At 40.1% G+C, this 25,376-nt stretch overlaps 1 protein-coding gene across 1 annotated transcript in view; it reads left to right on the top strand.

Moving 5' to 3' along the window:
- CRYBG3 (crystallin beta-gamma domain containing 3) overlaps positions 1 to 25,376 on the top strand; it is a 114,518-nt gene that overhangs the window by 86,901 nt on the left and 2,241 nt on the right. The window contains exons 18-21 of the mRNA XM_060150724.1: positions 9,953 to 10,092; positions 13,140 to 13,263; positions 23,528 to 23,686; positions 24,871 to 25,030. Coding sequence (XP_060006707.1) covers positions 9,953 to 10,092; positions 13,140 to 13,263; positions 23,528 to 23,686; positions 24,871 to 25,030 — 583 coding nt within the window. The remainder of the gene's footprint in view (positions 1 to 9,952; positions 10,093 to 13,139; positions 13,264 to 23,527; positions 23,687 to 24,870; positions 25,031 to 25,376) is intronic.

The raw sequence follows: 25,376 nt of genomic DNA, 5'->3' as shown, positions 1-25,376 counted from the left end.
AAGAAAGTAAATCCTAAGTGTTCTCATCACAAGGAAAACAATTTTTTCCCATTTCATTTTGTATCTATATGAGATGACGAGTGCTCACTAAACTTACTGTGGTCCTCATTTCACAATGTATGTAGGTCAAGTCATTGTGCTGTAAACTTTAAACCTGTACAGTGCTGTGTGTCAATTATGTGTCAATAAAACTGGAAGAAAAAAACAAGAAAATATGGGAAACTATGCTAATGATATTGGAGTAGGATGGATTTAAATGCAAAACATACAAGTCAGTAGTAAAAGGCAAGCGTTATCAGTTTCCTGTTGCTGCTGTAACAAGTTACCACAAATTTAGTGCTGAGGGGACTTCCCTGGTGGCGCAGTGGTTGAGAGTCCGCCTGCCGATGCAGGGGACGCGGGTTCGTGCCCCGGTCCGGGAAGATCCTACATGCCGCGGAGCGGCTGGGCCCGTGGGCCATGGCCGCTGAGCCTGCGTGTCCGGAGCCTGTGCTCCGCAACCAGAGAGGCCACAACAGTGAGAGGCCCGTGTACCGCAAAAAAAAAAAAAAAAATTTAGTGCTGAAAACAACAGAAATGATCTTACATTTCTGGAGGTCAGAAGTCTAAAATAGGTCTTACTGGGGTAAAATTACGGGGTCGGCAAGACTGCATACCTTCTGGGAGACACTAGGGGCGAATCTGATTCTTTAACTTTTCCAGCTTCTAGAGGTGCCCAGCATTCCTTGGCTCATGGCCCTCTTCCATCTTCAAAGTTTATCACTTCAATTTCTGTTCTCTGTTCTCTGTCTCTGACCCTCTTATAAGGACCTATGTGATTATATTAGGTCTATCTGGATAATCCAGACAAATATCCCCATCTCTAGATTCTTAACTTTTTTTTTTTTTTTTTTTTTTTTTTGTGCGATACGCGGGCCTGTCACCGCTGCGGCCTCTCCCGTTGCGGAGCACAGGCTCCGGACGCGCAGGCCCAGCAGCCATGGCTCACGGGCCCAGCCACTCCGCAGCACGTGGGATCTTCCCGGACCGGGGCACAAACCCGTGTCACCTGCATCAGCAGGCAGACTCCCAACCACTGCGCCACCAGGGAAGCCCTAGATTCTTAACTCTTAATCACATTTGCAAAGTCCTTTCCAGTATATCAGCTAACATATTCATAGGTTCCAGGATTAGGATGCAGACCTCTTTTTGGATGGTGGTGGGGCAACATTAATTATTGAGCCTACCACAGCAAGCCACAGACTAGAGAATATATTTTCGGCCCTTATAAGCTACAAAGGTTTAATGTATAGAATATAAAAAGAACTCTTTCAAATCAATTGAAAAAAAAAAAAGAAAAACCTATTTTAAAAATCAGCAGAGACTATGAATAGCCAGTTCATAAATGTGAGAAGATGGCTAAGAACATACAAAGGATGTTAAACCTCACTAGTGATCCAGTAAATGCAAATTATCAATAAAATAGTAATTAGGTAGCATTACCTTACTTTAGATACAAACATTGGAAGATCTGACAACACCAAAGTTTAGTTTAGTGGCAGAGAAGTGGGATTATTCATACAAAGCTAGTGGAAGGAGTATCAGTTGCTATGAGGGAAAAATAAGGATGTTTGTTGCAGCACTGTTGGATGAAACAAACTATAGTACAGCACAGTCATAAAAGGAAATAGAATATATTAAGTGAGGTTCATGTGTTACTAAGGATGTTACAGTAAGATATATTTCTGTGAAATTTAAAAACAAAAGATGTATAAAGATTCACAACTTCAGCATAGTGGTTACTTCTAGGGAGGGGGGAAAATTAAAATTCATCTGTACATGTTATGATTTTACTTGTTTATACAATTTGATATAAATATAGTAAAATTCAAATGTATTACTTCTGGGTGCTGGATACATGATCGTCTAGATATTATTTATTCTTTTTTGAAATGTATTATAACTTTTTTTTTTAAAGGAAGAAGACCAGTTAGAAAGGTAGGCCTGTGATGAAACTGATTTTCTAAGCCAAGTGAAAGAGGCTCTTATGAGGGGCATTATAGTTCACTGGAGAAGAGTTTGGTTTGAGAGTCTGACAGACCATTGCTTGTTAGCTGAGTGACCCTGGGCATGTTTCTGACCACTCTGTGCCTCAACTTTCTCATCGAATAAAATGAGGATTATATGAGCTAGTGCATATGAAGCCTTTAGCACATGAAAACACTCAATAATACTATAATAGCTCATAGACAAGAATTCATATTTGTTGTGCAACATCAAGATTTGATAAGACTGAAAGTATTTATGTGATTTTGTTTTAAATGGGCCAAAGTTCGAAGATTCCAGATTAGAGTCTCATTAGAGATTTATGAGCCTTCTATTAAATTTTCATCACTGCAGATACGTTTTTGCCAGCACACTGTTTGGTATTTCTCTGGATTGGAATGGTACTTGAGGTGCACATTATGGTTACTTTCCTTGAATTCAGTCTAGTTGTTCTTAGTTTTTTAGCCGTGGTTCACTTGGCAAAGATTAGGGTGAAGTGATATTGTTGGGCTGTACAGATATGGCTGTTCTTAGTGGCTGTTTGCTAGATATTTTTAAAATAAAATAACATGTTATATTTAGAGTCTAACCAACTAACATTATCCTAAGGTAATATCAACACCTTTTCCATACAAGCAGTGATTTGAAACTCAAAGAACTATATACAATGCTAATGTACAGGTCTGTATGTTTTTTTTTTTTTTTGTATGTAAATAAATGAGCATGTTTATTGCCCAAAGGGAAAGAGCCAGGAAAAAGTGGAAGGTGGAAATGTCAGAGACAGATGATAGGGGACAAAAGAATTCCCCTGGACTTGGCAACTGGAAATACCTGCAAGAGTGAAGATCTGGTTAAGGCAGATAAGGATGTAAAGTGCTGAAAAGCAATACAGATGATAGTAACTTTGTTACTCTGACAGATGAGGCTGCAAAGCCCTTTGGAGATCAGAACGTGAAGGGCTTTGTATACCATGAAAGGAAGTTTTGGACACTTCCTGTTAAAGGTCAGAGCTCAAGAGCTTCCTTCCATCTCAGCGTTTGAACTTGTTTAAGTATCCCAGGCACTTGGCAAATTATCTGGCGTGCAAGAAAAATTCAGAAATGTTTGCTAAATTGAATAATTTCTTCTTTCTTCTAAGCAATGAGAAGTAAGGCAAAATTTTATCAGATGCTTTGTTTTTAGTATTAATAGTAAACTTTCCAAGTAGTTTTCACCTCTGTTCTCACTTCCAGAATGGCCTCTTTTTCTCCAATAAATGTGGTCTTTGAACGGGATGTTCCCTTTCATTATGTTTTTGTCAGAGGTCTCTCTTCCACCCCCGCCAACTCCCCCCTTTTAGTCTAACACAGACTCTAACTAGAGATATTCTGTGTGATTACACAAACCATGCTTCTATGACCCCAACATATTTCCATTTCAAAAATCTTTTGACTATGTGCTTTCAAGTTGTAGTTTATGTACTCCCTGGAGTGAAAGATTGAAGTCTTGGTCTCATGTTGACACTGAGCTAACCAATATAATTCAATATTTGCTTCGTCTTTAAAATTAGGAAAAGACCATTTGATAGACTTCATTCCACCTCAAAGACTTGCTATATGGATAAAAAAATAATGAAAAAAATGTATAAAGTACATATATTCTCTTTACCATCTTGCAAACTCATGCAATTGGTGATTAGGGAAACTAATTCACCCCCATTGTTAACTACTATTCAAGTTCATATTCAAGTCTGTATAGTTTTAAGAAATGTCAAAAATTAGTAGTTAGAGTTAAACATTTTATCCAATATATATTGAAGGTGTGTTGATATAAATGTAATCCTTCTAGCAGAGTACCTGTACCCAGGTCTCAGAGCTTCAAATTTAGATGGTGGACACACTTGCTAAGTTGATGGGATAGGTAAGAATGGGGTCATAGATATTACCCAGATGAGCAACATGAAGTCAACTGCTTTCAGATAATGTCACACATGCCAATCAAAAATATTCTACATGATAAAATTACTTAAAACATTTTAGAACTATAGTGGAGGGGTTAAGAACACAGCCATTCTGTCTAGTTTCAAATGCCAGCTCTTTTATTTACTGTGTGTGACCTGTGCCTTCATTCTTCATCTGTAAAGTGGGGATAATAATGGTACCCATGTCAAAGGAAAGTTGCATGGATTAAAGGAGTGAACACAGTTCTACAATTCCTAACATGAATGTATTTTGGGATTTGGAATTTTTCATATTTTAAACAGTAATATGGTTCATAGATAGCATATAAGACAATAACCCCAGAAAGGTTCTGGGCAACACCCCATAATTAAACACATTTCTGTTGCTGTAGCAAAATATAATCATGGCTACACAAGTTGGATAAATATTATAAATAGTTTTCTACTTATTCAGATCAGATTTTGTTGCCAAATGAATTCGGTTAAAAAAAATCGGGATATATGTATATGTATATATACACACATGTATATATACATATATATATCCATCCATTCACAATCCCTTCTATATAGTTTGTGTGTATGTATGTATATATGATGCCCAGCACATATTAAGTGTCATGTATGTTAGTTCTTACTATTACTGTCATTTAAAATATTATTTTCGTTGATGGAGTGATAAGTTTTCTTTTCATTTATACAGTTTAAGTATTCTTTTCCTTTCTTAACCACAGCCTCCTTTTAGAGGCTGTATCCTCTTTGCATGGCTTAGACTTCACCCAGCAGGAATGTCCTGTTGCTGCTGACACCTAAGAAGAGCCTGTGGCCCCAAATGGTTGGCTGTCTTCTAAGTTAGCATGGACTGAGGCCAAGAGATTTGTAGAGCTCAAATTGTAATTAAGTTCTGGTGGTTTCTGTTGTCCTTGGAAAGTTCAGATTACTCTGTCATCTTCAGTTTTAAAGACTGTTAATAGTGTATGTATACTCTTCCTACTTTCATATTTGGAAAATGTATCAGAAAAATAAGATTTTAACATAGTTCTTCAGTGCTCTTTATTTCTGAATGATTGCCTTCCTAACCTTTAGGTACATTTATAAATCGAGTACATTTATGAATTTAAGTGCAGTTGACCATTGAACAACACAGGGGTTTAGGGGTGCTAACCCCCCCGTCTCCACCCCCTATAGGCAGTGGAAAATCTACGTACTGCTATTTCTGCCTCAAGACAAAGGAATTGATAAATGTCTCACCCAAGGGCAGGAAGGTGAAACAATTTGGATAGAATCAGGACTCGAACCCAGTTCCTTTGATTCCATATATTGTGATCTCTAATGAACACAAACTTTCCCCAACACTTAGTTAATTTAAAGAACTGTAAAATGAAAATACAGATACTAAATTTATTGGGGAAAAATCCACGTTCGGGTGGATCTGCACAGTTCAAACCCATGTTCAAGGATCAACTGTGTATTTATAAATTAAGACCATTTAAGTAAAAATAATTTAAATAGAGAAAAGTCAAGTTAAATATATATCTCAAACCTCTAAAGACGGAATGACTTTAAGCTTAGAAACAATAGTTGTTCACAAATGAAAAGTTTGATAGATGGGACCACATGATGATATCTCGTTGTTGTTAATGGAAAGGAGGGAGGTTTGTCCATCCCTGTTAGTCATATTTCCTACTTGGTTAATGCAGTTGGTTTGTGTTCTTTGCCCATTTAGGTACTGGGTCTCTTAGAGGATCCTTACTGATTTATGTAAACTTGTAAAAATATCTTCAGTCATTTTCTGCAATTTTTTTCTCAGTCTTCCTGCATGATCATTTTTAAAACAATTTTTGAGATCCCCTCCATCAGATTTTGCATTGTTATCGTAAGATAAATTTCTAGGTACAGAATTGCTAGATTGTCTTTGAAATGGGGAGTGAATTTGATGCGATGTGAGTGATAATGGTAGTCTTTTAAAAAATGCCTTTGAAAAAAATAAAATAAAATAAAAAACACCTTTGTGGACATTCCACAAAAGGAAGGTGAAAAATGTACACAGGACCTATTTTCTTAGAATATCACTTAGCATTTAAGTTATATCCTCACATAAGATTTTAATTTTTCCCTGTGGAATATAAAAGAGTTACCTCATGTCAGCGTTAAATGCCTGTAATGTAAGTGCCACTCTTACCACAGCAAACTCTTTACTGGGGAGAGTGTTGCTGGTGGTTGATCACGAGCCCAGTCCAGGCTCCTTGCCTGTCTGCCCTTCCTTACTAATTAGCAACTCAACAAGTAGAGGTAAGCTGAAATGTTTCTTCATTAGCTTAAGGGTGAGAATGTTGGGAAAAGTCCAGCAATAAAGTCAGGGGCTTATCTGTGGATTTTGACTGTCCACTAATTTTCGGTCACCAGTTTTAGTGGGTAATTTAGAGGCTGCTATTGGCTGCATTTCTAAACTACTGCTGTTCTCGACCCTCCTATAAGGACATTTCTTCTATAAATTGTTGGCATGCTTCCAGTTTTTATTTTGCAGATAGCAGAAGAGAAGCCTGATCTGGTCTGCAGTCACTCAGGAACCTCAGTGACTTGAGATGAATTTCCATTCCTGACCCAGTTTATGTTGTTTACTGAAGGAAAATCAGTGCTCCCGGGCAGTCTTTTTATGCTTAGCTTACTGTCTCACTGCACACAGTGACACTTACCTTCTTTTCCAGCATCCTCTAACCCCTCAGTCTGCACTATCTGATACCATAGCACTAGCCACATGTAGTTTTTTTAATTAAAATTAGATAAAACAAATTCACTTTGGTCACACGAGCCACATTTCAAATGCTCAATGGCCATTTACGGCTAGCAGCTACCATACTGAAGATACGGATATACAATATTGCTGTCGCTGCAGAAAGTTCCGTTGGACAGTGCTTCACACCTTCCTTGATCCACAGGCAACCTTTGCCACATAACATAAAGAGAAAATTACAACACGTTTTACCTATTTTAGAAACCTGGAAATTTCTCGGTATTCTTTCTCTATCTTTCCTTGTATTTCAAAGGTAGCATATTTCATCCTTTTCAAAGCAATCCTTTCCTCATGGACTGATTCCAGTCAGGGGTTCTGCACTGATGGGACAGTGGATTGGACCTCCGCCTTCTTCCCTAGAACCACCCCTCTTGTCTTGCATCATTCAGGTTCTTCCCGTTATGCTGCCACCTTCCACCGTGCCTGCCACGTGGACCAGCCGCCAATTTCCCTCCTCTTTACCAAACTTCTCTAAAAAATAACCTGTATGCCGTCTACAATCTCTTCCCGCTTATTCCTCAGCCCTTTCAGCCTAGATTCTGCCCCTCATCTCCTGCATGTGGCTCAGTGAGCTCTCTCATTGGTTACCAGCTGCCCCCTGGTCGCCAAACCCAAGCAGCCTCATCGCAGTCACCCTCTTCCTTGACATCGCAAAAGTATTTGATACTGTGGCCAACTCTTCCTTGTAATTTTCTTTCTCCTTTACTTCTGTGATATGTCCTCTTTTGTCTCCTCTCTCCTAGTTCATTCTTCAGTCACCTCCACAGGCCTGCCTTTGATCACCACCCGCTTCGTTTGTCAGCGCAGTTCTGTCCTCCTGTCATTTCCATTTTCTTACCCATAACTGGCTCCAGTTATTACCCAGATTCTGAGAGTTCCCAGATTATCATCCCTACATTCGATCTTCTCCCTGAACTCCAGATCAGAAGGTCCAGTGTTCATTGGACATTTCTGTTAGGATTATTCTGTCTCTATCTCAACCTTCAAACCTCCAGTTCTCAATATAAGTTCTCAGCTGCAGGGCATATTTCCTCTCCAGATTTTCTTATAATTAGTGTTGACTCTTGAACAACATGGGGGTTAGGGGTGCCGACCCTCCGCACAGTTGAAAATCAGCGTGTGCCTTTACTGGTGGCCCTCCATTTCCGTGGTTCCACATCCAAGGATTCAACCAACCTCAGACTGTGTAGGACGTATTTATTGAAAAAAATCCCTGTACAATTGGATCTGTGCAGTTCAAACCCTTGTTGTTCACGGGTTGACTCTGTACCACCGTGCCCCCAGCCCCACTCTCGCACATGTTTTTTCTCACTTTCTCATTCCATCTGTTTGTCTCACTTGGTCTCTCTCATCACTGCGATAGTTTTTCTGGACATCCCTTATTCGCCAATCCTAACCTTCCAACACCCCCCCCCACCACCACCACCTCCTGTTTTAGGTCTGACTCTTCTTCTTTGGCCTGGGGGATTCTTCCCCTGTACTGATACTTGCATTCTTTCTTTTCTTCACTCATGTTGTTGCCAGATACGTTTTCTGAAGTCCATTTAAAGAAAAATATGTGCAAACACATTTACATGCAAACATAGGCATAATAATTACCAATTTAAATTTTTGAATAAATATTTCCATGGTTCAAAAATCCAAAAGGAACCAAAAGGCATGCAGGGAAAAACTTGGCTCCCACTTGGGCCTTTTATCTTCTCAGATCCTAGTTTCCTGACAGACATATTCGCCATGGAGTAGTTTTATATTGATTTTTTTAAGGAAAATTTTAATGCATATAAAGCACATGTTATATGTGTGTGTACATAAATTTTCCCTTCTCTACACAAATGGCAGCATAAGAAATGTGCTCTTCTGCACTACTCTTTGTCTTTGCCACGAAAGAACATATCTTAGAGATCTTTCGTAACAATCTCATTCTTTTGTACAGCTGTATAGAATTCCTCCACAATTTACTTAACCCGTGCCCACTTGATGGACATTTAAGTCATTCTCCATCCTTTGCTATTCCAAACACTGCTGCCAGGAATAACACTTTGATAAGTCATTTTGCTCTTATGCAAGTGTATCTACAGGTCACTTGTGAGAGCTGGTCGTTGGACTGTTTATTTACTGTTCTCTGAACGTCCACAGTCCCTGTCCCCAGTGCTCTGCTTCTCATGTACCAACTTACACATAGTTCAGCCCCTTCCTACTCCTCTGCCCAAAAGCCTTCAAGGACTCCCTGTTGGCAGTACATCTGTCTCTGCCCTGTCAGTGTAAAGGAGAAGCAGGCAACTCAATACACAGTAGCAAACAGTGGGAGCGCTCGGCACTGTTTCTTGTTGGACTCTGTGTTCTAGCTACATAGGTCTACCTGCTGTTTCCCTAACGTGGCCCGTGCCTTTCTGTCTCCCTTCTTTGCACAGAGTGCCTTCCCTTTATTCTCCGTAGGCCTCTGCAGATCCGTGGCATCTTTGGAGACTGAGCTCCTACACCACCGTGTCTGTGAAGCTTCCTTGATTCCTGCACCCTTCTGCTAGAAAGAGTCTGGGCTTCCCCTGGGTACTTTCATAGGGCATATCCTTCTCTGCCCTGGATTACATGCCAATATCCGTGCAATTCTTCTAGTTTAGCTTCTAGTTAGTAATGCCCCAGACATAAGGATGGTGACTTGTTTTGATTTCTCATCCCCCAGAAGTTGCCTAACCTGGTGTCTTGTATATACCAATGAATGAGAAAGAGCACAGTTGATTCTATTCTTCTCTGACGTGAGGGTTGGGGGAATACTTAAGAGCCTAGAGCCAAGAAGTCTTGTATTCTCAGTGACTGCTCCTGTGACCTCCTGGGAAATGCGAGTTCTGTTCCATTCTATGTTTATTCTATGGCCAGCTAAAAGCATTGGCAGGACCAAAAATGCGGTCTGTATTACAGCACAACCAGACCTTAATATGTGATTGGAACCAGGTCTCCATTTTTATTATGACAGCGAGACTCCTTTTTTCAAGCTTCAATTATTTACAAAAAAATTGAATAAAAATTATTTATGGAATCTAGTCTCACCACTGCAGCTTTGACTGTAAGGCCATTAGAGGGTAGAGCAGTAAACTGCATATGAAACCGTGGATCCAGGGTACCCTGCGTTCTAACTGGGATGTCACTGAGGTGTGGCCACTGTGTATGGTGATGTTTTCTCTTTTCTGTGCTGTTAGGTTTTCGAAGAACCCTCCATTAGCCTTTTTGCTCTGGAACATTGTGAGGGGAGAGAGTTACATCTAGAAGAGGCTGTGAACGCTGTTCTGAACAAGGACCTGCACTTCTACACCCAGTCTGTGTGGGTAAAAAGTGGACTGTAAGTATGGGACAAGGGCCTGGCCTGCTTCAGTCACTCTTGTAGGACAGAGTTGCACGGTTGCTTTTTATTCCCCCACAGCTGCTGTTACTTGGTCTGATGGTACTCTTACTCCTTCTTTTCTCTCTCCATGTAATAATAGTAGTTTCTCTCAAATAAGAGAAGACAGTGGACTGTGTCCAGTATGAAGTAGCAGGCAGTGGTCTGGGAGAAGAGCCTGCTGCGAGAGAAGGGCTGCCACGTGTTCAGAACATGTGTCCTAGAGAAGGTGGACCAGATGACCGTAACAATTTGAGCCCACTTTCCTTTCAGAAGAAACCTAATTAAACCAGCCGCTTTGACTGGTTGAGACCATTGCCTGCTTATGACAAGTGACTAAAACTAATAGGGTTTTTTTGTATTTTGATTTGACATCTTGTTCATTCTAGAGCTGTTTGCTCCAAGGCAGTTATTTTCAGGCTGGATGTCCTGGCTGACCCAGCCCACCTACCAGCGTTGCTGTTCATTCAGGATGTCAGTCAGGGTGGATCCAGGTCTTGCAGGGCCTGCACTTTTACAATCTAGGGAGATGACTCTAAGAAAAGAAATAAAAAATGATGGGTATGAACTTCATTAGGTATGAACTTGCAAATTTATTCAGAACAGAAATGGTAAGTGGCCTGCAAGGGAAGGGCCCTGAAGTTGAAGCTCTAATGCTTCCTAGAAAATCTACATCTCAGGCCGTTTCTGAGAGTGGCTGTCAGCCTGCCCCTCCTCCTGTACCTTTGGTGTTTAGGTACCAAAAGTCATCTGAAAGAACACACATTGCTCTCAGTGATTAATATAAAGATGCCTATTTTTATGTCTTATGACTTTGAAATTGTGTGATAATCAACTCTCCTTGTTAAACTATCTTGGGGATAATGAAAGACAAAGCTGAGACTATAAGTTGATTTGAAAACTGAGTTAACTATTATAATAAGTGGTTTCTGTATCATTCACGTGTACAGCAGTTTAAACTTTCTTCTGCAAAGCATTTCACATGGTTTGACGTTTATTAAACATAAATTGCTTTACTCTCTCTAAGCATAATAATCCCTATATTATATTCCAGTATATCCTTTACCACTTAACTAACTCTGAACTGAATTCTACATCCCTGTGAAAGTTAGGACTTTCACAGCATTTTTTTAAATAATAAATTTATTTATTTTATTTATTTATTTTTGGCTGCGTTGGGTCTTCATTGTTGCGTGTGGGCTTTTTCTAGTTGTGGCGAGCGGGGGCCACTCTTCCTTGCGGTGCACGTGCTTCTCATTGCAGTAGCTTCTCTTGTTGCAGAGCATGGGCTCTCGGCGTGCAGGCTCAGTAGTTGTGGGATCTTCCTGGACCCAGGGATCGAATCCGTGTCCCCTGCATTGGCAGGTGGATTCTTAACCACTGCACCACCAGGGAAGTCCCTTACAGCTTTTTTATACGTTTCTTTTCTTTACATTTCTAAGTGGAACTGATAGTTACTGACTCACTTCTGGAAATTTCTCACGAGCTTATTTCACTCTTTTGTAGAAAACTGCTGCCATTTTACCATAACATTCTTATTGCTTCTCTTTAGTTTATTATGTACCTCCTCTCACTGTTCTGGATTCTCTGAAAGAGAATTGGTACATGGAGTAAGGACTAGTGAAGGCTGTCTGAAGGTATTCCTAGGCCACAGATGGCTCCCAGAATGCCACTTAATGCACAACCAGCTGCCCTCAGTGACAAGTTTTGTTTTGTTCTGTTTAATCCCTGTATTATGCCACATCTCTGATCTGTGGTGGTAATGGGGGCCAAGTTAATGCTTTTCAACTGTGAAATTCATTAGATTAATATATAATGAGGTATAGTTTATTGAAACCTTGCCTAGGTTTTATAACTGAGACATCCCTGCCTGTCTGAAAAGAATCTGCAAAGCTGGAGAGGTAGCTCAGCCCCTCCATGGTCATGCTGTCCTGACTCTGCACCAATCTGATGGTTTATTTAGATTGTGTTGGCAAGAAGGGGTAGAGGGAAGGTCATATGCCTTGTTCATCCATTCATAATTTAGCCAAGCCTGATCTTGGCTGTGGAGAGCAGGAGGCTTCATCTGAACCAAGCAAGGCAGCCACCTCGTCTTCATGCCTACTTTCTGAAAGCACCATATGCCATGACCTGGAGTCTGCTGAGAATTTCAGATCCTCTTGACAGTCCCAGCTTATTCTCCTTAGCTTGATAACCACCTCAAGCAGGGCTCAGCAAACCTTTTCAGTAGGGGCCAGGTGGTCTTTTCAGTTTGTTGGCTATCCTGACTCTGTCACAAGCATTCAACCTGCCATTGTGGTGCTGAAGCAGCCGAGGCCAATCCGGAAAGGAATGGGCGTGACTGTGTGCCACTGAATGAGTCTCCAGGCTCCAGACACTCACCTTGAGGCCCTGCACACTTTGACACCCTGTAACTTGGCCTGACTTGAAGGCCCCTGGGGTACTGAGAAATATTTGCAAAGGAGCTAGACCTTGAAGTAAGGGTTCAGACCAGATTTCTGTGGATAATTTTAAGTAGCCCTTGCTGGGAGTTGTTGTGGAAGGAGGTGTGTCTGCAGAGGTCACCGGAGCTGTCCAGAGAGGCTGTGAAGGATGTGGGACAGTGAGCCTAAGAGTGGAGAGGAAACAGGTGGTTTTTAACTGGGTGAGTAGGGAGGAATTACGGTCTATCTCTGAATGTTAAAATGTTAGGGGAAAAAACTTGGTATCATCAAAGGAACAAAGAATTCTAAAGCTGGAGGGAACCTTGTTTTGGACGTAAGAAAACCAGATTCCTGATGAATCTAAATCTTCTAAGCCACAGTCCAGTGGGCTTTCTCCTTTCTCCTAGTCCTCCCTGCTTTTTCCGTTAAAATATACAATTGCGCAATGCTTTTTCTTAAAAACAGTCTACAAACCTGGAGGTTTTAAAGAAGGAACCCTATATGGTATAGTAAGAGGTATTTTTGTTAAGAGATTGCTTTCTGTTTTAAGCATCCCATTTTTTTTTCTTTCCTCTTCTCGTATAGGTGGATAGCTTATGAAGGATCCAATTTCTTAGGAAGACAAATCCTACTCAAGCCTAAAGAGATCCCGAATTGGACAGCATTCAGTGGATGGAAAACAATTGGTTCCCTCCGTCCTATGAAGCAGGTAAGGAGAAGAGAACCATACGATCCAAAATAGCTCCATTTCTTAGTAGAAATGTCAAAACCCACAGCATCTGAACTATGGACCGTTTAATTTAGTTTGTCATTTATGTTGTAGGAGGATCTGATTAGGATGGGGATTTTATAGATTTTAACTAATTCATAAAATTGTACCTAAGGTCAGCACTGGGTTTTAGCTTTGAGTCCAGAGTCCTATTGACCTTGTTGCCTTTTCATGGGAAAATAAGTATCATAAGCTCTGTGGCAAGCAGTGGAAAGAAGAATGAACTCTGAGAGTGCACTAGTTTTACTTCCTAAGTACTTGGCTTTTTCCCCCCACTTATGTAATACTCAGGATGGATCCTGGCAATTTAATTAACATAGTATTTATTGCACACCTACTGCTTGTCAGTCTTCTATTCAAAAGCTTCCCACTGTACTTCGGATATAGTCTAATCTCTTCAACGTGTCCTATGTGATCTGGCTCCCCCTGGCTTCTCCAGCCTCATCTCTCATCATCTCCCACTCACACGCATGGCTGTCACATGCACCAGCACACAGAGTGTTTTCCCACGCTTAACACAGGCTCTGCCCTCTGTCTAGAAGTTTCTCCCCCCATTCTTTGCCAGGCTAGTTCTTACTTCTCCTTCTAAGTTCATCTGTAGTTTCAGGTCCTCCAGGAAGCCTGTTTCACTCTCTCTCTAAAACCAAACTACATCCTTAAAGACCTGGTTCTTTTTCTACAAGACACTGCCTGCAGTTTGTCATGACACAGTTGTTGTTGGGCTGGGTGCTTTCTCACTCTGCTAGAAGCCCTGTGAAGGCAGGGGCTGTGCATACTCTACCCTGTCACAATGTCTGGCACATTGTAGGAACTCAGGGACTATCTGTTTAATGAAGGAATGAATGTATAAATGGATAAGTGAATGTTTGACATTATGCAGGAAAATTATGGAATATGTATAGGGGTAGACATGATTTTGGCCTTCTTGGAGCTTACATTTTTGTTGGGTAAAAAACATGTCCAACTCAAAGCAGTAATATAAACTGCAAAATGGGGAGGGGCCAAGATGGCAGACTAGAAAGACCCTGAGCTTACCTCCTCTCACAAGCACACCAAAATCACAACGATCTGCAGAACAGCCATTGATGAAAAAGACTGGAACCTACCAGAAAAGACATTCTATAACTGAAGACATATAAAAGGAACCACAACGAGTAGGAGGGACAGACTTGCAATATAATCAAATCACATACCCCTGAGTGGGTGACCCAAAACCTGGAGAATAATTATATTGCGGAAGTTCTCCCAAAGGAGTGAGGGTTCCTGAGCCCTACATTGGGCTCACCAGCCTGGGGGTCCTGCACCAGGAAGATGATCCCCCAGAGCATTTGGCTTTGAAGGCCAGTGGGGCTTAATTTCAGGAGCCCCACAGGACAGGGGAAAATAGAGATGTCACTCTTAAACGGTACAAGCAAAATCTCATACACAATGCCCAGGGCAAAAGCAGTAATTTGACAAGAACCTGGGCCAGACCTACCTGCTGGTCTTGGAGAGCCTCTCAAAGAGGTAGGTGGCAAACGGATCAGTGAGCTGGAAGACAGAGTAGTGGAAATCACTGACGCTAAACAAAAGAAGAAAAGAGAAAAAAAAAGAGGACAGTATAAGAGCCCTCTGGTACATCAAGCACACTAATATTTACATTGTAGGGGTCCCAGAAGGATAAGAGCAGGAGAAAGGGCCTGAGAAAATATCTGAGACATAATAGCTGAAAACTTCCCTAACCTGGAGAAAGAAATAGTCACTCTAGTCCAGGAAGCACAGAGAGTCCAATACAGGATTAACCCAAAGAGGAACATACCAAGACACATTGTAATTAAAATGACAAAAATTAAGGATATAGAGAGAATATTAAAAGCAGTGAGGGAAAAGCAACATATAACATACAAGGGAACTCCCATAAAGCTATCAGCTGATTTTTCAGCAGAAACTGCAGGCCAGAAGGGAGTGGCATGATATATTTAAAGTGATGAAAGGGAAAAACCTACAAGCAAGAATATTCCACCCATCAAGGTTCTTGTTCACATCTGATGGAGAAATCAAAATCTCTACAGACAAGCAAAAGCTAAAAAGAGTTCAGCACAACCAAACCAGTTTTACAACAAATCTTAGAGGAACTTCTCTAGGCAAAAAAGAAAAGGCCACAACAAGAAACAAGAAAATTATGAAATGAAGAAGCTCACCGGTAAAGGCAAACAAGCAGTAAAGGTAGGAAATCATCCCCACACAAAGCTAGTAGGGAGGTTACAAAGCAAAAGTAAAACCACCTCTATCCACAATAAGCAGTTAAGGGGTACACAAAACAGGTGTAAAACATGACATCAAAAACAGTAATCATAAGGGGAGGAGAGTACAAATAGAGGCTAGTTAAAATGCACTTGAGATTAAGAGATCAGCAACTTAAAACAGTCATTTATATATATAGACTGCTGTATAAATACCAATGGTAACCATAAACCAAAAATCTACAACAGATATACACACAAAAAGGAATGCAAACATAACACTAAAGACAGTCATCAAATCACATTAGAAGAGAACAAAAGAAGAAAAAAGGGGAGAAAAGGGCCTATAAAAACAAATCCAAAACAGTTAACAAAATGGCAGTAAGAATATACATATCGATAATTACCTTAAATGTAAACAGACTAAATGCTCCAACCTAAAGACACAGAGTGGCTGAATGGATACAAAAACAAGACCTGTATATATGCTGTCTACAAGAGACTCACTTTAGATCTAGAGACACATATAGACCAAAAGTGAGGGTTTGGAAAACGGTATTCCATGCAAGTGGAAATCAAAAGAAAGCCAGAGTAGCAATACTTAACATTAGACAAAATAAGACTTTAAAATACTGTTACAAGAGACAGAGAAGGACACTATATAATGATCAAGGGATCAATCCAAGAAGATGACATAACAATTGTAAATATATATGCACCCAACATAGGAGCACCTCAGTATATGAGGTAAACATTAACAAACATAAAACAAGAAATTGACAGTAACACAATAATAGTAGGGGACTTTAATACCCCATTCACATCAATGGACAGATCAGACAGAAAATCAATAAGGAAACACTGACCTTAAATGACACATTAGACCAAATAGATTTAATTTATATAGAGAGAGCATTCCATCCAAAAGCAGCAAAATACACGTTCTTTTCAAAGTATACCTGGAACATTCTCCAGGATATATCACACGCTAGGCCACAAAACAAGCCTCGGTAAATTTAAGAAAATTGAAATCAAGTATCTTTTCCGACCACCATGCTATGAGACTAGAAATCAGCTGCAAGAAAAAAACTGCAAAAAACACAAGCCTGTGAAGGCTAAACAACTAAACAACCAATGGATCACTGAAGAAGTCAAAGAGGAAATCAAAAAATACCTACGGACAAATGAAGATGAAAACACAACAATCCAAAACCTATGGGACACAGCAAAAGCAGTTCTAAGAGGGAAGCTTAGTGATACAGGCTCACCTCAGGGAACAAGAAAAATCTCAAATAACCTAAACCTTATGCCTAAAGCAACTAAAGAAAGAAGAAACAAAACCCAAAGTTAGTAGAAGGAAAGAAATCATAAACATCAGAGCAGAAATAAATGAAATAGAGACTAAAAGCACAATAGAGAAGATCAGTGAAACTAAAAGCTGGTTCTTTGATAAACCTTTAGCCAGACTCATCAGGGAAAAAAAAAAGGGGAGAGGGCCCAAATCAATAAAATCAGAAGTGAGAAAGAAGTTACAGCCGACACCACAGAAATACAGAGGCTCATAGGAGACCACTACAAGCAACCATCTGCCAATAAAATGGACAACCTGGAAGAAATGGACAAATTTTTAGAAAGGTATAATCTCCCAAGACTGAAGCAGGGAGAAATAGAAAATATGAACAGACCAATTACCAGTAATGAAATTGAATCAGTAATTCGAAAACTCCCAACAAACAAAAGTCCAGGACTAGATGGCTTCACAGGTGAATTCTACCAAATATTTAGAGAAGAGTTAACCCCTATCCTTCTGAAACTATTCCAAAAAATTGCAGAGGAAGGAACAGTTCCAAACTCATTCTCTGAAGCCAGCATCACCCCGATACCAAAACCAGACAAAGATATCACACAAAAAAAGAAAATTACAGGCCAGTATCACGAATGAACATACATGCAAAAAGCCTCAACAAAATACTATCAAACCAAATCCAACAACACATTAAAAGGGATCATACACCATGATCAAGTGGGATTTATCCCAGGGATGGAAGGATTTTTCAGTATCTTCAAATCAATCAATGTGATATACCACACCAACAAATTAAAGAATAAAAAAAACATATGTTCATCTCAACAGATATAGAAAAAGCTTTTGACAAAATTCAACATCCATTTACAATAGAAACTCTCCAGAAGGTGGGCACAGAGGGAACATAACTCAACATAATAAAGGCCATATGTGACAAACCGACAGCTAACATTATACTCAAGGATGAAAAGCTAAAGAAATCTCCTCTAAGATCAGGAAAAAGATAAGGATGTCCACTCTTGCTGCTTTTATTCAACACAGTATTGAGAGTCCTAGCCACAGCAATCAGACAAAAAAAAGAAAGAAAATGAATCCAAATTGGAAAGAAGTAAAATTGTCACTGTTTGCAGATGACGTGATACTATACAAAGAAGATCCTAAAGATGCCACCAGAATACTAGAGCTCATCAATGAATTCAGTAAAGTTGCAGGATCCAAAATTAATATGCTGGAATTTGTTGCATTTCTATACACTAACAATGAACTTTCAGAAAAAGAAAGTAAAGAAACAATCCCACTTACCATTGCATCAAAAAGAAAAAAACACCTAGGAATAAACTTACCTAAGGAGGCAAAAGACCTGTATTTGGAAAACCTTAAGACGCTGGTGAAAGAAATTGAAGACAACACAAACAGATGGAGAGATTTACCGTGTTGTTGGATTGGATGAATCAGTATTGTTAAAATGACCATACTTCCTAAGGCAATCAACATATTCAATGCAATCCCTATCAAAATACCAATGGCATTTTTCAAGGAACTAGAACAAATAATTTTAAAATGTATAATGGAAACAAAAGACCCCTGAATAGCCAAAGCAATTTTGACAAAGAACTGAGCTGGAGGCATCACACTCCCTGACGTCGGACTATACTATTGTACAAAGCTACAGTAATCAAAGCATTATGGTACTGGCACACAAACAGACACATACATCAGTGGAGTAGGCTAGAGACACTGGAAATAAACCCATGCACCTACAGTCATTCTATGACAAAGGAGGCAAGAATATGTAATGGAGAAAAGACAGTCTCTTCAATAAGTGGTGTTGGGAAAACTGGAGAGCTACCCATAAAAAAATCAAATTAGAACATTCTCTAACACCATATACAAAAATAAACGCAAAAGGATTAAATACCTAAATATAATACTGGATAGTATAAAACCCCTAGAGGAAAACATAGGCAGAACACTCTGACATAAATCACAGCAATATTTTTTTGGATCCATCTCCTAAAATAAAGGAAATAAAAGCAAAAATAAATGGACCTAATTAAACGTAAAAGCTTTTGCAAAACAAAAGAAATCATCAGCAAAACGAAAAGGCAATCTACTGAATGGAAGAAAATGTTTGCAAATGATATGACTGATAAGAGATTAATATACAACACATAAAAACAGCTTGAGTAGCTCAACACAAAAAACATACAACCTGATTTAAAAATGGGCGGAAGAACTGAACAGACATTTTTACAAAGAAGAAGTGCAGATGGCCAACAGGCACCTGAAAAGATGTTCAGCATCACTCACCATCAGAGAAATGTAAATTAAAACCACAATGGGATATCACATCACACCTGTCAGAATGGCTATTATCAAAAAGAAGACAAAAAAGAAATGTTGACGAGGATGTGGAGAAAAGGGAACCCTTGTGCACTGTTGGTGGGAATGTAAATTGAAACACTAATTCAAAAAGGTACGTGCACCCCAATGTTCATAGCAGCATTATTTACAATTGCCCAGATATGGAAGCAACCTAAGTGTCCATCAACAGATGAATGGATAAAGAAGACATGATGTGTGTGTGTGTGTGTGTGTGTGTGTGTGTGTGTGTGTGTGTATACACACACACACACACACACGATGAAATACTACTCAGCCATACAAAAAAATGAAATTTTATCATTTGCAGCAACATGGTTAGACTTGGAGGGCATTATGCTTGGTGAAATGTCAGAGAAAGACAAATACTGTATGATATCATGTGTGGAATCTAAAAAATACAACAAACTAGTGAATATAACAAAAAAGAAGCAGATGCACAGATACAGAGAACAAACTAGTGGTTACCAGTGGGGAGACTGGGGAGGGGTAACATATGGGGGAGGGGGAGTAGGAAGTAGAGACTATTGGCTGTAAGGCCCAAGGATGTATGGTACAACACGGGGAGTACAGCCAATATTTTGTAATAACTGTAAATGGAAAGTAACCTTTAAAAGTTGTACTAAAACTTTTTTAAAAAATTAAAAGCTAGGGGCTTCCCTGGTGGCGCGTTGGTTGGGAGTCTGCCTGCCGATGCAGGGGACACGGGTTCGTGCCCTGGTCCGGGAAGATCCCACATGCCGCGGAGCAGCTGGGCCCGTGAGCCGTGGCCGCTGAGCCTGCGCATCTGGAGCCTGTGCTCCGCAACGGGAGAGGCCGCGGCAGTGAGAGGCCTGCGTACTGCAAAAAAAAAAAAAAAATTAAAAGCTAAGAAAAGTGCAGAACAGTGTGTAATCATCTAAAAGCCACAGGCAATCCCTGATTCAGAGGAAGGAAGCATGAACATGTGTAGGAGTGGTGGGAGGTTTCACGGAGGGTAGGAACCCATGCTAGGCTTTAGAGGTACTGTGGCCAACGGATATGCCATTGGTACTTCTCTGAACCCTTTAGAAACACTTTCACACTTGATTCCAACAATAGTCCTTTAGGGTAGGAGTTATTACAGTTGACTCTTGAACATGGGTTTGAAATACGTGGGTCCACTTATACTCCAATTTTTCCAATAAATACTACAGCATTACAGGACTACAGTGATCCAAGGTTGGTTGAATCCACAGATGTGGAACTGAGGATACAGAGGGCCGACTCTAAGTTATGCTCAGATTTTCAACTGCGCAGAGGGTTGGTGCCCTTCACCCCTGCATTGTCTAAAGGTCAACTGTATTCCTGTTTTCTAGAAGGAAAACTAAGGCTGAGAGAGAGAAAGCAAATTGGCAAAAGTCATCCAAGTGTCAGAACCAGGATTTGAACCCATACCTATTATGCTCTAACATCTGTGTTCTTAAAACAACCACACCCTACTTTCCTCCAAAATAAGAGAAGCATTTACAGTGTGGTACCATATACTTCAGGCACTGAGCGAGTGTAGGTAGCATAGTGGGTATAAATGCCGAGGCTCTGATTTTCAGATCTGACATATAAGTGGTAAGTAAATGGTAGCCAATAAAGTTACCCTAATTATTGGTCTTGCTGCCCCCTTCTCTCTCTCGCTCTGTCACACACACACACACCCCCCCCATGCTCATCCCTACCACTCTGGTTCTGTTGGTTCAAATCCTAGCTCTGCCTCTCAGAAGCAGTATGACTTGGGGTGAGTCATTCATTTCTTGGCACCTCAGATTCCTCACTGGTGAAACAGTGATCACATTGCTTACCTCTCAGTATCACTGTGAGGGTTAAATAAGAGTCTGACACAACACGTGGCTCATATTGCTGTGGTAACACATTTATTTTGAAAGGTTCTTTACTCACGATGTCCTTTGAGAGAACCAGAGATGCCCAACTGAGGGATACTAAACATCAGTGCACTTTCTTGGCAGAGTGTGTGGTACAGGATTTCCTGACCCTCATATCTTGCTTATTCCTCAGTCCTGTCACATGGGATGATGGGTAACCGCCCTGAAAAGCCGTGGGGAAAAAGCACGGCTGAAGTGGGATTTCAGTTTAGCTTTTACCGACTATATGATAACGCTTAATCCCATGTTGTTAGAAACTTTAGAAGCCAAGTTGGATGCTGAGAACATTTCCCTCACTTTTGAAAGGGAGTTCCTTGCTGGGGAAGGATGTCCCTGCCTATGTTCAGGGCCCTGAGATAAAGAATAGCTAGAACAGTGTCCTCTGATTTTACGTAGTTTTTTGACAATTAACATTATATATCATTCTCCTTGCATTGTGCTTTGGGAAATTATTCCTGGTTAAACGTTTAATTTCAAAATAATATTTAATAGATTATTTTCCTTTGTTTATTTAGGCCACAGCTTTGAAACGCAGCAAAGGAATTCTAGGTTTCTAAAACAGTATCATGGGTCCTATTTCCTTTTTGGTAAAGCTCTTGGCACTGCTTTAGTTTATATTCTTGTTTAGAAATTCAGGAATCATTAAAATGTGATCCTCTTTGAGCTTGGGAATTAGGAAGTCACTAAGGTAATTATCTGCATATCGGTGTTTAAATGTATAATTACAGAGGAGTCAGACTACAAGTGTGTAAAAAGGGTAATTAGTACCTTGCTTGAGTTAATGGATTAAAACTGTGATGTTTGGTCCTAACATAATTGGAACTCTGTCATCTGTGAAGGTCACACCTGTTTCCTTATATATATAAGGTAAGGAAACTGTAGCAAAGAATGTACTGAAGCATCCAGAATTAATTGCGGTGGGAGATTCATAGAATTATATGATTTATAGACTTTTGAATTATAGGAGTTTACCTACTGTTGCACTATGAATGTGGAAGTAGTGGTTTGAAACACTTAAAACATTTTGCCTAGTAGAGGTCTTTTTCACCTGCTTTAAATTACCAGATTAAAAAAAAAATGTCTTTCTATTTGCTCATTTAAGTGTTCCGAATGTTTATTTCCTTAGGAAGGCAAACCTTAACTGGTCTCATGTTGACCCATCTTAAGTTTCAAAATAGAATATTCATTGGTGGGTTTACCATGATACCTTGTTGAATTTACCTAGCACTTACATTTCTCAGAGTGAAAGTGCTCTTTTGTTAAATCACAGATCATGTGTTACTATTATTTGACAGGGTTGTAATTGGGATGCCAACACCTGACCCAAGGTGGGGATGTTGGGTGTCCTGTGTTATATTACATTAAGACTGGAGGCCTAAGTCCTGGGGCTGAAAGAATAGTTTCTGTGGAGCTTCAGTCATGTGCTGTGTCCTCCTGTCATCTTATTTCACTGCCACTTTTGGAATCGGTCTCATTCCCTGTGTCTGAGAGTAACTAGTGCATTTCTCAGGCCTTAGAGCATCAGGGTGAAGAGGGAGTGTTTTGGTGCAGACAAACCTGGCTCTTCCTTGTCTGCGTCACCCTTATTTACAAAAATGCGGGTCATAATTGTACTTTCTTGAGGGGTTGTTCTGGTCATTAATTCTGACTGTGGCCCAGAAACCATTTAGGACTAAGTCTCAATAAATAATAACTGTTACCCATAGAGGCAAGTCCCAGATTTAATATTTTATTTGCAAACTTCTTGTATATATGCCAGGCCCAGGAGATGAAGTCCTCTGTTACCCAGTTTTTGAATACCTACATAGTGATCACCTACATGCATGGTCTCTTTCCTTGACATATTAAGGTCAACAAAGTATAAACAAACAAATTACCAGTGCTACTAGGGCCCTCAGCTACCTGGGTTTTTCAAGACCTCCCATAGCATTCATTGGGCACTGAATCATAGCTCAAGCCAGTATGGCTGATGATTGTACTGTCGCTGCTAAGTTGTTGTTACATCCATGTAGGTAGTACCCTGCCCTTATTCCTACTCCTCTGCCTTCCTGCGGCCAGCTGGGACATAGTAGTTAGTGAATGAACCTCATTAAGTGCCGAATTCTGCACCGCCCCTTGCCATAATGGAGTGCGAGTAAATGAAACTATTACCTTTCACCCTTCCAAAGGAGTGTATTTCAGAAAAAATATAATAGAGACTGTACAATTTAAGCTGTGTGCCCTGTGGTGTAAGGATCTGTTAATAGAAAATATTAATTTACACACATCTGCTAAAGTGAAACAGATATAAATAAGCTAAATTCTGTTACCTCTCACATCCCCCTCAAGCTGTCCTTTGGAAAGATTGATTTCCAGATTCAAAAGGTTTTTTCAAAATGTCTCTGTTCCTCCCATCACAGCCTGCAGTGTACATAAGAATAAAGAACCGAGCCCAGGACGAGTATCTGACAGTCACCGGAAATGTAGCTGACACAAGGGCAACATCTGTGTGCCTTTCTCCCTACAGTGGGAAGAATACCCAGATCTGGCACTACTGTCGAGGACTCTTTAAATCCAAGGTAACCAACCCCACTGATAGTATACCCCGCTTTTCGGTCTTTGGTATTTTTCCTTTGGAAACCAAAATCTTGCCAAATCAAATGGCATGATAAAATAATGCAATTCCCTATCAACAGTTTTTTGCATAATTATAAGAACATTGACATATATATTACTGAAGCATCTAGGTGAAATGGGCTTAGAAACTAGATTTTCTACATCAAAAAATTCTCTATTTTAAGTAAAAAGTAAGATTAACACATACTATGGATATTCCTAAATGGTTTTTTTAAACCAGTGATAAGTCACTGTACCCAAATGGACAATGTGCTTTTGTGAGACGTTCCTTACACTCTGCGGCCCAGATTAATTTAGCTGTCTTTGTGATTCCAAACATGTTGAAGCCTCCTCATCTTCAAAATATACAATGAAGGTAGAGCTGCTGTTTTTTGGAGGAAGCTTAGAAAATAAAACTTAGGTTTCTTTGTTTTTCTGCAACCCTTCCATTATGTTTGATGCTGTGGGGAATAAGACACCAGTTTTATTATATCACCAGTGGATTATCGACCATTTTCTCATGCTTCAACAAAAATGAGAAGCACTTAAAAGTAATTATTGTCTGGGTATCTTGCACATCACCCAAGGTTTTTTTGTTTTTTGTTTGTTTTTTTTGCGGTGTGTGGGCCTGTCACTGTTGTGGCCTCTCCCGTTGCGGAGCACAGGCTCCAGATGTGCAGGCTCAGCGGCCACGGCTCAGGGGCCTAGCTGCTCCACGGCATGTGGGATCCTCCCGTACCGGGGCACGAACCCGTGTCCCCTGCATCGGCAGGCGGACTCTCAACCACTGCGCCACCAGGGAAGCCCACCCAATGTTTTTGTAAGAAAAACAGGCTCGACCTTACACATTTAAGCTAACAGGGATTCAACATTTAATTGTAATTCAACAAACCTTTGACCATCTGTTGTCAGATCCAGACCATCCTTTTAAAAACAAGTACCTCTAGTTCAGTATGTTTATTTCCATACCATCTCCTTCCTTCAGCCATAAAGAAGACTTAAAAAGTTGACTGAATTTATAATTATGCTAGTTTTCTCTTGAGATTAGACAGTCATGTCTCTGATCTGTTCACATGAAAGAAAAGGGGCCCAATCCAATTGATTTTAGTAAACACAGTACTGCCAATTTATTTCTTGACCCTTTTAGGCCAGTGACACATGTCTCGATGTGATTGGTGGTCGAGACATACCTGGAGCTAAAGTTGCCCTATGGACTGAACATGGGCAGTTCAGGCAGAAGTGGAGACTGAACAAAAATGGGACCATCAGCTCCTACCTCAGTGACCAACTTGTCCTTGATGTTAAAGGTAGGCCTGTGATGAAACCCAGTGTTCTGTGTCCTTGGATATTCCTTTTAAATTCCAAGCCTCCTCCTCCTTATGGGTAAAAGAAGTCCTTATGCATAAGGGAAATATTAAATCATTTTAAATTATGCTTGAAAAAGTCGAGATATGCCATTTTAACAAAACAATTAGCTATATACGGATCAAGAAAAAGCCTAAGGACCAAGCCTACAAAGGTTTTTGTTTATCAGTACAGCTGTAAAATTTTCATGTTCTACATGATCTTTGAGAACATTTCTAAATTTGAAGCATCATCAACCATAAGATGTCATCCATTTCCTAAAGAAATATTTCTCACTTTCTGTTGTGC

The sequence above is a fragment of the Lagenorhynchus albirostris genome, chromosome 5 (assembly GCF_949774975.1).
Source record: "Lagenorhynchus albirostris chromosome 5, mLagAlb1.1, whole genome shotgun sequence".
Lineage (NCBI taxonomy): Eukaryota > Metazoa > Chordata > Mammalia > Artiodactyla > Delphinidae > Lagenorhynchus > Lagenorhynchus albirostris.
Note: the sequence above shows the minus strand (reverse complement) of the source record. Positions and strands in the feature narration are given on the sequence as shown.